This window comes from Magnolia sinica, chromosome 5, assembly GCF_029962835.1.
Source record: "Magnolia sinica isolate HGM2019 chromosome 5, MsV1, whole genome shotgun sequence".
Classification (NCBI taxonomy): domain Eukaryota; kingdom Viridiplantae; phylum Streptophyta; class Magnoliopsida; order Magnoliales; family Magnoliaceae; genus Magnolia; species Magnolia sinica.
In genome coordinates, this window is record NC_080577.1 from 81029720 (window position 1) to 81042054 (window position 12335).

Below are 12335 nucleotides of genomic sequence, written 5' to 3' on the forward strand. Positions count from 1 at the left end.
TATTTTTTTTTCAAAATTCTTAATTTTTTCCCAATTGTCTCCATTTTTTTCCAAAATTCTCAATTTTTTCACAATTGTCAAAAATTTTAAAAATTATTAATTCTTTCAATATTCTCAAATTTTTTTTTGTAATATTCTTAAATGTAGACTTTTGGCATTGGTTCTAGGATATAAAGTAGACTTTTGGCCTCGGTTCCCATGTAACTGAGGCTAAAAGTGGACTTTTCACCTCGGTTCCTATGTAAATGAGGCTAAAATGTAGACTTTTCGCCTCGGTTCTTATGCAACTGAGGCTAAAAGGTAGACTTTTCACCTTGGTTCCTATGCAACTGAGGCTAAAAAGTAGATTTTTCACCTCGGTTCCTATGCAACTGAGGTTAAAATGTAGACTTTTGGCCTTGGTTCCTATGCAATTGAGGCTAAAAATTAGACCTTTCGCCTCGGTTCATATGCAACTGAGGTTAAAAAGTAGGTAGACCTTTCGCCTCGGTTCCCATGCAATTGTGGCTAAAAAGTAGACTTTTTGCCACGGTTCCTATGCAACTGAGGCTAAAAAGTAGATTTTTCGCCTCGGTTCCTATGCAACTGAGGCTAAAAAGTAGACCTTTCGCCTCGGTTCCTATGCAACTGAGGCTAAAAAGTAGACCTTTCGCCTCGGTTCCTATGCAACTGAGGCTAAAAAGTAGACCTTTCGCCTCGGTTCCCTAAAAACCAAGTCGAAAAATGAACTTTTAGCCTTGGGTCCTTAGCAACCGAGGCTAAAAAACACATTTAGCCTCCATTTTTTCAACCGAGGCTAAAAAGTTGAGGCTAAAGGCCTACTGAGGCTAAAAAGTAGACTTTTCGCCTCGATTACTATGCAACTGAGGCTAAAAAGTAGACTTTTAGCCTCAGTTCCAAAGCAACTGAGGCGAAAAATGAACTTTTAGCCTCAGTTCCTTACCAATTGAGGCTAAAAAACACATTTAGCCTCCATTTTTTCAACCGAGGCTAAAAAAATGAGGCTAAAGGCCTACTTTCTTGTAGTGGCATAAACGATGTTATAACTTACTTGACAACTGAGAATCATGGCCCCAATAGTTCCACAATCAGTGCAATACATCAATCCATGATGATCGTCGTATGGCCATCAGACATACTTTTGGCATAACATACAGGGATGCCCAAACACTGCCTTCTAAATTTCAATCTTTTACATAGAGGCAGTCACAAGTATCTTCAGCTCACAGCCGTGTGATAGCAAGAACGATCCTCTGCAAGGAAGAGAGAACATCGAGTTCAACCATACAACAACAATTCCCCCTCTTGAGATGGGGCACAGGTGTAAGTCAATCCTTAAATAACTGAACTGCATTAGAGCAAGAGAGGCATGTAGCTGAAATAATCAAACTATAGGACAACAATTGCTTTCTATTTTTCTATTCTAAAATAGAAAAGGCGGGCAAATCCCCGTAACCAAGCTGTAGAAAATGGATAAAGGGCCCATCCTTTCTATTTTTCTACTCTAAAATATTCTTTGTTTGGTTATTCCAGCCATTTCTGGAATAAATTGGGTAGTGAGATTTCTTGTGCATGGCAACCAAGGTTTGGATTAGGTGAGTTCACAACATGGCCCTTTTGCAATTAGTGAAAATGGTGTTTGGGTCTAATCACCCTAATCAAGAGTCCTAACTCGACTGAACTATAAATTATCCACGATAGTAAAATATACCAAAAATAGAAAATGCTAATTTAATCCCATAAAATTATTCCTAAAATGATTAGAAGCAATTCCTAAGAAGATAATGATTACTAAAACTCTAAGATGAAAAAGATATATCCGATCCATCAGCAACTTGCACTTACAAAAATTTTCAGCTTTAACAGGTCAGTTAGTTGTAACACTTTTGGTACTTTTAGTTACTAAATTATTTTTTAAATTTTTATGGTAATTCATCATCAAATTTACTTCAGCCCCCACCAAATTTCATTACATTTCGAGTTCTAGAAAAATTTTAAAATTTCAGAAGCACCAAATGCCTGAAACCAATGATTTTCTATATAGTTTCTAAAATGTCCTAAAATCAACATCATTTGAATTTGATTTTTATTTTTATTTTTTTCTATAAAACTAGACTCATCAAGCTTCATTTTGGCCTTTAAATCACCTCAATCGAAGTTGTATTTAAGGAGAGAATTTTTGAAGTCAACATATTAAAACTTTCAATTATGTACATTGTTTTACAAGGCTACTTGATTCAACTGAACCCTGTTGTCCAAATTTGCTTGGTTGCTCGATGTTTTCTCAGTGCAACCGAACCTTGCTATACATAATCCCCAAAATTCGTACTTCCACTCAGTCGTGTGGTTTTGGTGAATCCAATATCACTCCTTTTGGTCTCAAACATGTGCAAATACACATACGAACATGCACTCAAATCAAGAAATCAAAAGTAATGCCCAAGGACATCTAATTCTCAAGTTGGCAAAAAGCTGGGGCGTTACACATGAGATGACCAATATGTAGTGTGAGTGCGTCCAAAGACTCACATAGTCATGGCCAAGGCACTAAGGTCCATACACCACATCTCTCTCTGGTCATAGGCCAACATGCCCAATCTCAAAGTGCCTAAGGACAATAAGCCCATAATAATAAACATGTTCCACACACAATTAACTAAGCCAATGAATAGATAATCATATATAAAAGTTTACGGAGCATCATAAACATTGGTTTTCAAAGGCACTGCCACAATACAAACCTCCTCTCTTTTGCTAGTAGGCTAGAGCCAATTAAATCGACCCTCTTGAATCTCTACATCTTTTATTGCAAGCCTTTCTACCTTCCAATTAATACTTTAATGTATTGGAAAGGCCAACAATAAGAAAGTTTTTTTTTGGAAAATTTGAGGGTCTGCTCAATCGGCTGAGAGCAAATTTGTCAACCCAAGTATGAGGGGGGCCATGGAATTATATCCTTAAAAACTCCACCAGAGCATGCCCCATTAAACAACTTTGGAAGATAATTTGCAAATACGAAAGCATTTAAGAAAAATGGGTCCAAGAGAAATGCATTGGTAATGGATCTATATTGTGCTAAAATCCCCCCATATACGTCATGAGCTTGGCGCAGTACTCTCGTTGTTCGGAATATTGTCAAGAGACGTACTAGATTCTTAATTAGAAGGAGAAATCTCACTTCCTTCTAAGTATGATCCTTAGCTTGGCAGTGGCAGTCTCATTGATAATTAACAAGTAGTCTCTAAATTGGGTATAGGACCTGATACAAGGTTAGCACTTTTATTCGGGAAGCCGAATGGAAAACTCTCTACCTAGCTTCTCTAGACTTAATTGAAATATTTGAAATCTTTGATTAAATGAGATGGATCTGCCTTATCTTGATTAAGGATGAAATTGTCTAAACTCTATCCCCAAAGGGTTCTATACCCTTTATTTTGGTGATTCAGGCTTATTAGCCTCTTGGTGTTGATATCATTTGGGCTGATATGGTCTGCTTCAAGGGAAATATTACTAAGCACTCAATTACTGTTTGGATGGTTTTGAGTTGCTTAAGACTAAGATATGTGGATTAGATTTAATATCATCAACAATGATCAATGCCTCCTCTGTTCTTGTCAACTAGAGAGTTCAACATATCTTCTTCAACTGCTCGTACACCCGTTGCGTTTGGGAGAGGATTCACTGAAAGTTGCATGTCTCTAGTCTCCTTTTCCCTCCATTGCTCAAGCAGTCAATCATCTTGTGAAAAATTCGGTTAACCCTGTTAGTAACTTGCTAAGAACATTGTTTCTATGCCCTTGCCTGACATATCTAGAGGGAGCATAGCAATCATCTCTTCAATAATAACTCCCTTCCAAAGGAGGGTATCCTTGGACAAATCTTAATGGAGGTAAGATCATGTGCCATATTTATTATAGGCCCTTCTATAGCAATGGTTACTCTAGGACATATTTTGGTGGCTTGGAGCCTCCTTAGACCTTACCATCTCCGCAGACAACCCACATGTGGTGGGCCTAATCCTTCAGGTGAACCTTGTTGAACCCTTTTCTGCACTAAAATTAACTCTACCAAGGTTGGGCTTCTATGATTCACCCCCACCTTCAGAATCGTCTAAGGGAGTTATCTCTGAGGTTGACAATCAAGGACCTGAGAATAAAAATCTTCCCGTTTTACATTATGGCTAAACGGACTCATTTCTACTATGGATTCGTGTCTTATTATATGACCTAAATAGACTTATTTCTACTAAGGTTTCATGCCTTGTGCTTGAAGTGCATAATGAAGATTGTCATGGGGTGATCAATGGTCCTAATAGCTCTTGGTGCATGCAACCATTTGCTCAAACCTTGCACATTCAGCTCCCCTCTTTAAAAAGGAATATGATAGTTGTTGGTAAGCACAAGAAAGCCCTCATCACAAATCTAGCAAATGCCCCAACAATACCCCTCCCATCATAGCTTCAGCAGCATTGACTTGTTTATCCCCATTGATCTGCATCCCTAGTCCTTTTCACCCCCTCCTGACGCAAGGACATGAGGTCGAGCACCATCTTCCTCAAGGGGGTAACTGTTTCAAATCCACGAAACTTATTTGGACTCCTCACAGAGAAACCTCGAATCCACAAGGAAAATAGAATAGAAATAATTCTAAAATATTTGAAATAATTTTTATTGATGATTGTCTAATATCTATGTACCTGTTACACCATTAATATAGAAAAAAAAATTTCATAATTACCAAAAATAGCAAATTTCTAATTCTAATAAAAATCCTAATTCCACTAAAACTCTTCTAAAGCCTAATTTCTAAAAATAAAAATTCCAAATAAACTTTTGCTAAAACAGCCGTAGCATAATTACAAGTTATTTCTAACAAAGGAAGAAAATCTAAAACTCTAAAAATAGGAAAATATTAAAAAATCGGAGTTACTAAAAATTGTAATATTTTTCTAAAAATTCGTTTTTGAGCTGAAATAAGAGTTCTTTTTACTTGTCTTCCAAAAATAAAAATCAGCCACACCCATTAATCAAGTGAGTCTAACATGTTTTCCATGGTGTGACCACCTGATGAGTAGATGGGGCAGATTTTTGCAATAGGTGATCCCCTCATGTTGGTGGCTGCCTATCAGAAGGGCTGGATGCCATTTTCATTGCATAGGTTGGGAGTTATCCATTTGTTAGACCACGACTTCTGGTCCAATGGGTTGGAGTTGAGACTGTGTGCAGGAGCACTATAGGGTTTTGATGGTGACATTAACAACATCCCCAAAGATTTTGAATGGCACATGCAGTGACCTATCACCCATCTGAACAATTCATTCATTCATATAAATAGAAAACAGACCGGCAGAATTGAGTAGAAAAACAAAACAAGTCCAATCATCATCTTAAAAGATCTATTAGATAGATCCCACTTTGAACTTATGATTCTAAAGTAGCACATTGGTTTGAAGATTCTAGTAATGTGATCTATGGCTCTTAAACAAAAGGCTTTTGTAAGAAATTAGCCCATTCAAAGGGTTACGATCATCCAATTGGAGTAATTTTTTGCACCATGGAATGGAACTATGGAATGAACTATCCTTATCAGGCGTCCCCACCTTCATGAGGTGGGGCCATTAACAACGTCCCCAAACCTTCTAAATGCCACATGGGATGCCCAACGTCAATTTGAACCATCCATCCATTCACACACCTTAGGGCAAGCCATAGTGCAAAGATCACCCCGATTGGATGACCCTGAACATCCAATCAAAAGCATGGAAAATGCTATGTCAATATGTAGCGGAGAAACAAAATAAGTCCAATCATCATCCTGAAACATCTATTCAATGTATCCCACTTTGTATTGTTTATGATTCCAAAGTAGCACTTTGGTTGGTTTGATGATGCTAACCATGCAATGGTTGTAACAAATTCTTTGGTTAGAATAGTCCAAAATTCACAATTCTTGTGTCATGGCTTGCTCCCAATGATACTATTGAATGAACCATCCGGATCCATGATCAGAAATCACGTGTGTCATTCAAGATGGGGACGTTGCTAACAAGGATGTTAGGAATATCACATGTGCGCTCTAATAGCACTAAAGTATAGTGCTTCAACAGTCAATCGATCGATCTGAACAGTGTTAATTCCACAGTACATTTCCTGGGCTACAAAATATCACTGATAGTATGGTTGATCATCCTTGATGTGGCCTTATTTTCTATAGCCGACCCTTTTCCAAGCAATGAAAGGGATGGCTATGATTGCCTAAGAAAAGTGATTCTTTGGAATCATAAGCAATCCATGACTCTCCCTAACAATTTGATGTATCAAATTGTCAATTGGACCTATTTTTCTGTAAACAATGTTAATGTCCAGATTGAAGTCCATTGATCAGAATGGTTGCCCATGAAATATGTGCAGGACATAATAAACAGTCTGAATGTAACTAAGTGCACTATTAACTTATACTGTTCTGAGAGCACTGGCACACATGCTCGTATGCCCGCAGACACACACATAATGGTTTGGACTGTTTCACACAGCAGTTTAACTGTTATGATCCAAACTGCTTGGGAACAGGTCAGGCCCCATTCTGGGGACCAAAACATTGAGCCAGACCTGATCAAAGGCAAAGCAGGGTATGATACAATATGTGATTTTGGGAAGACTTTGTGGCTTAAAACTTCACTGAGGTTCTCTTTTTCCTTCTTTTTCTCTGAGACCAAAATGGCAAGAGCATCAAAGACCCATGCAAAATGGATCACTCTCCCACAGGTAACAAACATTGCACCCACTTACACATCAATCCATCACCTGCCCGTAGTAACTGCACCTTGAAGACAACATAAACATCAAGCGTCGCTAAACCTGTTTGTCATGGCCCGCTTTTTCTTGTTCTTCCACAACTCATCTTTTTTGCCTCTCTTGGGTTTTAACAGCCCCATGTTACTGTTAATTATGCCCAGTATGGCACTCCTATCCCTCCTATTCTTTGTTTTAGCTTTCGCCTCCAAAATAGCCCTAAGCTTCTCGTAGGATTTGGCATCGGGCACTTGCCTGCTTTTCACCATCTGTTTGTGATAGTAAAATGCCCTCCTAAAATCGCGGACACGGACGTAAGCATAAATCATGGTGGAGTAAGTAACAGAGTCGGGCTTCAGATCCAAAGCTGCCATCTCCTTCAGTAGCTGCGGCAATTTGGAGTGCTGCCCGCCCCTCGCATATGCATTCATTAACATATTATATGTCATCACCGTTGGCTGCAAACCAATCCTCCCAAATTCAGAGATCACATCTCTTGCTTCAACATAGTGACCCTGTTTCGCAAATCCATCAACTAGAATATTGAATGTCACTCGTGTACCTTCGATTTTATCGCTGATCATTGATTTCCAGATATCCATCAGAGCTCGGGTGTCGTTGGCTCGCCTGAATGCATCGAGCAAAGCAGTGTATGTTTCTATAGAGGGCTTTATGCCTTCCCTTTTCATATTATCGAATGCAATATAAGCTTTCTCATGCCAACCATCTACTGAATACGCATGGATAAGGGCAGTATATGAATGAGAAGTCGGCTTTATCCCCACTTTCTTCATTCTCAAGAAGGCATCCGCAGCCCTGTCACTCATTTTCCTCTTCCTACCATATGCACTTATCAGGCAGGTGTATGATTTGACATTTGGTTCCAAACCCAAACCCTGCATCTCCCAAAGCAGATCTTCAACAATCTCGGGCTGCATCCTTCTGCTGTATGCATCCATTAAAATGTTATAGGTGACAGCAGTTGGCTTCAGCCCCTTCTTCTTCATCTCAATGAAGAGGGCTTCTGCTTCTTCAATCTGGTTTGATTTACTGTGAGCATCTATCAAGGTGTTGTATATGATTGCATTCGACAAGATGCCCCTCTTCTCCATTTCCGACTGAATGATGAGGGCTTCCTTCCTCAGCCCCTCCTCACAAAAAGATTTTATAAGAGCGCCTAAAACCTCCAAACTCCATTTGACTCCTTTCCAGTTCATTTTCTCAAAGAACTGCCACGCATCTTTTGCACTGCTACCACTTTTCCTCATGACGGTAATCAAAATAGAACATGTCACGTGATCTGGCTGAATATTATTAGTCTCCATTGCGTCATACACCTTCCAGGCATCACTGTACCTGAAAAGAGAAGCTATCCATTAAAACTGAAATCCGTTTAAAAGTGCACGAGCTCTGGAAAGGTGACTTGAGTACATAAACTAGTTAATTTTTTACCACAATATTTCCAAACTTGAAATAATGTGGACACCATACAGTAACAATAAAATGAATAGTCAATAGAGAAATACCAGCCAACTATTATCTCTACATTAAACAAGAACATAGTAACCAAAACCAATCCATGAAATGGCTGTTGCAAACTTGTAGATTGTTTACTGATTGAAAGGAAAAGGTTGAAACATGTCATTAGCTGGTATTTTAACACATCAGAGAGGCTTCAATTATACGTTAACCAATATAGAAAGAAATTTTTCTTGCTAATTTTCTACTCAGAATGACTTCAATAACACTGTGAGCACCAAGAGTCCGTGTCTACATTATCTTCCACCACTACAAGATGGTTAGAAGGAGTCTTCAATCATCAAAATACCAAATTTTGACACCTATTTTGCCCATTTGCAAATGCATTGTAACATTCCCACCCACGATAATTGGATGGTGGGATACATATGTACATGACTCTTGGTGTACACAATGTGCATAGTATTGATGGTTCAAATAACACCAACTCCACCTGATAGCAACATGCCGGCCAGTCTCTATCCTGGGTAAAGGAGGTTAGGTGTCAGGGAGCAATTCATCATTGAACTTTTGCCAAACAATCCAAAGATGCAGAAGTCAAGTGTTTCACCATCCATCCATGACATGGTATACTACAATAAACCCCACAAACATTGACACAGCACAAGTATCAAACTTGAAACTGTGGGCCAGTGTGGAACATTTTAGTGGTGTCTAAGGTGGTACCCAGCATGAAAATGGCCATACAGAAAATCAGGATGATCCACTCAACCGTTAGACCACCCTCGTACATAAAGAGAGAACGATTTTGATTAAATATCCAACAGTCCAGATGCAACTTGTATACATAAACCACATGATGAGTGGACCAACCTGATTTTTTTGTATATGATCATTTTCACAATGGGAGCCAGCTTATGCACTGCTCAAATGTTACACCCGCTTGTTAGGATGGTATGCATGCTTTGCATAAAGGTGATTGTGAAGAGGGGTATGTGAGCTAGCAAACCTCATACAATAAGAACCCAAAATAATAAACTAAAAATGGAAATTGTTATTGACAGATTGCCACTTCAAGAGTGTAAACCTCCATGAAAGATATTTGGATAAATTCTTCTTCTTCCCTCTATCTTACCTAGTTCCCTTGTAATATTGTAGTGGTCCTAGCTTAGAAAACCTAACTATGAACAATCCTAGTTAGTTCCTAGCATAGAAAACATATCTATGAACAATCCTAATTCTTATACTTATCTAATCAATTGCTGGGCTTTCTATATAAGTCCTCTGCAAATATAATGTATCGCCTAAATAATCGCAACAAGATCTTTCCAAATTGGGATCATAATATTCCACTGCGCCCAATGCCCATGAAAACAAATTTATCCTCGAGATTGCTTCAGATATTCCCCTCATTCCCATACAATATCTCTGTCATCCTGTTGGTTCTTACGCTGTAGTAATCCCGACATTTGTCTGTCTCCTTACCAACTGATACACCTTGTGATAAATTCTGATATCTTTTTTTGGATTACTTATTTTGAATGATTAAACTTGCTGCCTCAAAGCTCATGGTTTGGCTTCTTTTCATCTAGTACGAGTATCATCTTCTACCAGTTTAGTCGCATAATGACAATGCGGCAAGATGGAAACAAAAGTTGCCCTCCTCTTGCTTAGTTCTTGCTTCCATTTCTTTATCCAACCCACTTTCTTCCTCTACCCATGGCATTCGAATACAGTGATTCAACCCACTTCAAGACATCCTCAACAAATTTTGCAGAAATTGAGGCAAATCAGGGGATAGCATGCTCCTGGGGTGATTTTACTGTCAAAATTTAAAACCTTACCAGATTCTTGTTTCATGAAACTAAGCATTGCTTTAACTCCTCCCATATGAGTAATTGTTCCTTAGAGCTTCCGCTATTCATTTCCACACTCAAGATCTTCCATTGTCACTTTTGTTGCCATGAAGTAACTGCACGTCGGAATAAATCACAGAAAAGGATCATTATGGCTCAACAAAAGATGATAAAAACCCAAAATAGTGAAAAAGAAATAGGATTACTTTGTGATGGATTGTCACTTCAGGAAGGCATAGCTCCTAACAAGATACTCGGATAAATTCTTCTTCTACCCCTCTACCCTATCCTTGGTCCCTTATACGTAATATTCTCAAGGTACCTAAAAATGGAAACCTTAATTAAGAACAGTAATGATTCTCAAATATTGGACTTATCTCATAAATAACCCTTTGGAGCATAGCATACAAAAGGCACTTAATGTCCCTCACCATAGCAAATAACCTTTTCAACCTTCCATTTCAAGGTCATTATCTGAACTGTTAAGAGTGTCCATTACATGAAAGTTCGTAAAGCGTCCCCGGTTGAATTGCTTTGATCAAGGGATGTCATGACATGTGTCCAATTTGTGTACAGTGCACAGACTTATAGAATTGGTGTTTAAATGATAGACTTTCCAGAACCAAAAAAGCTGCCTATATCAGGATAGATCAATGAATAATACAGACATAAAACTAAGAAAAAAAAATTGATAATAATGTTACTATAATGCATGCTTCACATAGTTCAATGAAGTGCATACTGAAACATCTTCGCTACGCTCTGGGAACTTGTTTACAGCAACCAGAGCCATTGATTCTGGACCGGAGCCATCATCAGACTACAGTGCCTGTCCAGTCAACCAACTGGAAATGGAAGGCTAACAAGTTGAGCAACCAATAAACAATGGCACATAATCAGCAAGGAGAACTTACTACAGTCAGATGGCAGGCATTGTCCAACACAGCAAATTTTGGATTATGGCCATCCACATGGTGGGCCACCTTATAAACAGTTCTGATATATAAAAAAATAAAATAAAAAAATGTTTGCTGCATGTCCAGTGGGGACCGCACTTCATTGAAGCATGTTCCCACAGTATTATCAAAGAAAAAGCTGGGATAGATACCATAATTCTCACCTCCCACAGCACGACAAGCCCGAAATAGCAGCATTATATACACGAACATCCCTGAATTCCTTCCTGGTCGGCAAATTTCCAAACAGAACCATAATCTTCTCCCCCAATCCCGCCCGGCCCAATACCGGAAACAGAACCGAACAAGCCCTAGGCGTCAAGATCGACGGTTCCTGCAACCCCATCCATTCATAGAAATACAAACAGCTCGAAACCAAGCCTTCCTCTCCCATCAAACCCAACACCTCAACGCACTCCGCCTCTCCAATTCTCCCCACAAAAGGACTCAATAACTCCCCCAGTGTCGAATTCACCGGAAGATTCCTCGCAATTCTCAGAATCTCCCCAGTTATGCCTCCCTCTTCTTCTCGCAGTCCATCGCAGTGGCCTAAATTTGAAAACCTAGAAGAATCGGGTTCTTGTCTGGCAACATCAAAGCCGGTTTCTAGAGTTTTGGAATCGGCGATGCGCCAGGAAGAGCGGCGGTTCTTTTGGAGATGGAGACGGCCTTCATGGTCGGGGTCGGGTGTTTGGGAAAGGGATTTGAAGAATTTCAGAATGGGATCTGTCTCTTCTTCTGCTTCTTCTTCTTCCTCTTCTTCTTCATCCTCTTCTTCTTCAACTACTTCTTTCTCGTCGAGAAGAGTTAGGAAGATAGGGTTTGGAGAATGGGAGAGAGAAATTAGGGTTTTGGAAGGAGGGAGGACGATGTGGATAGAAGAGGGATTAGGGTTTTGGGAGAAGATGGGAAGGGATGGAATGAGTGGTGATGGCGATGACAAGAGGCGGAGCAGTTTCAGCGCCATTCCCTCTGCGTGGGATGGAGTGTGGCCGTTGAGGATAAATGCGCGGGACTGGAATATGGATACTTATGCTAACGTGCACTCATAGTGCAGGGCTGGCAACGGATATCCGTTTAACCCAACACCTCCAACGCCGGAAATCGGATTAAAAATGGGATTCGGATATGGATTCTTACCATTTCATCCACCAAGCGTGTGCAGTCGGGATTTCTTTGCCAACCTTATTCTTCGCAAGAAAGGAGGCTTTCAATCGTGTACCATACTACCTCGACGTTCACACTATTGTTCG

The 12335-nt window shown here is 39.5% G+C and overlaps 1 protein-coding gene across 1 annotated transcript; it reads right to left on the reverse strand.

Annotated features, from left to right (window-relative positions):
- Positions 1-6350: 6350 nt before the first annotated feature.
- LOC131246190 (pentatricopeptide repeat-containing protein At5g50280, chloroplastic) lies at positions 6351-12335 on the reverse strand. The gene is made up of 2 exons (XM_058246097.1): positions 11247-12335; positions 6351-8147 (listed from the first exon to the last, which is right to left on the reverse strand). The coding sequence occupies exons 1-2, from the start codon at positions 12047-12049 to the stop codon at positions 6842-6844; spliced, it is 2109 nt and encodes a 702-aa protein (XP_058102080.1). The 5' UTR covers positions 12050-12335; the 3' UTR covers positions 6351-6841.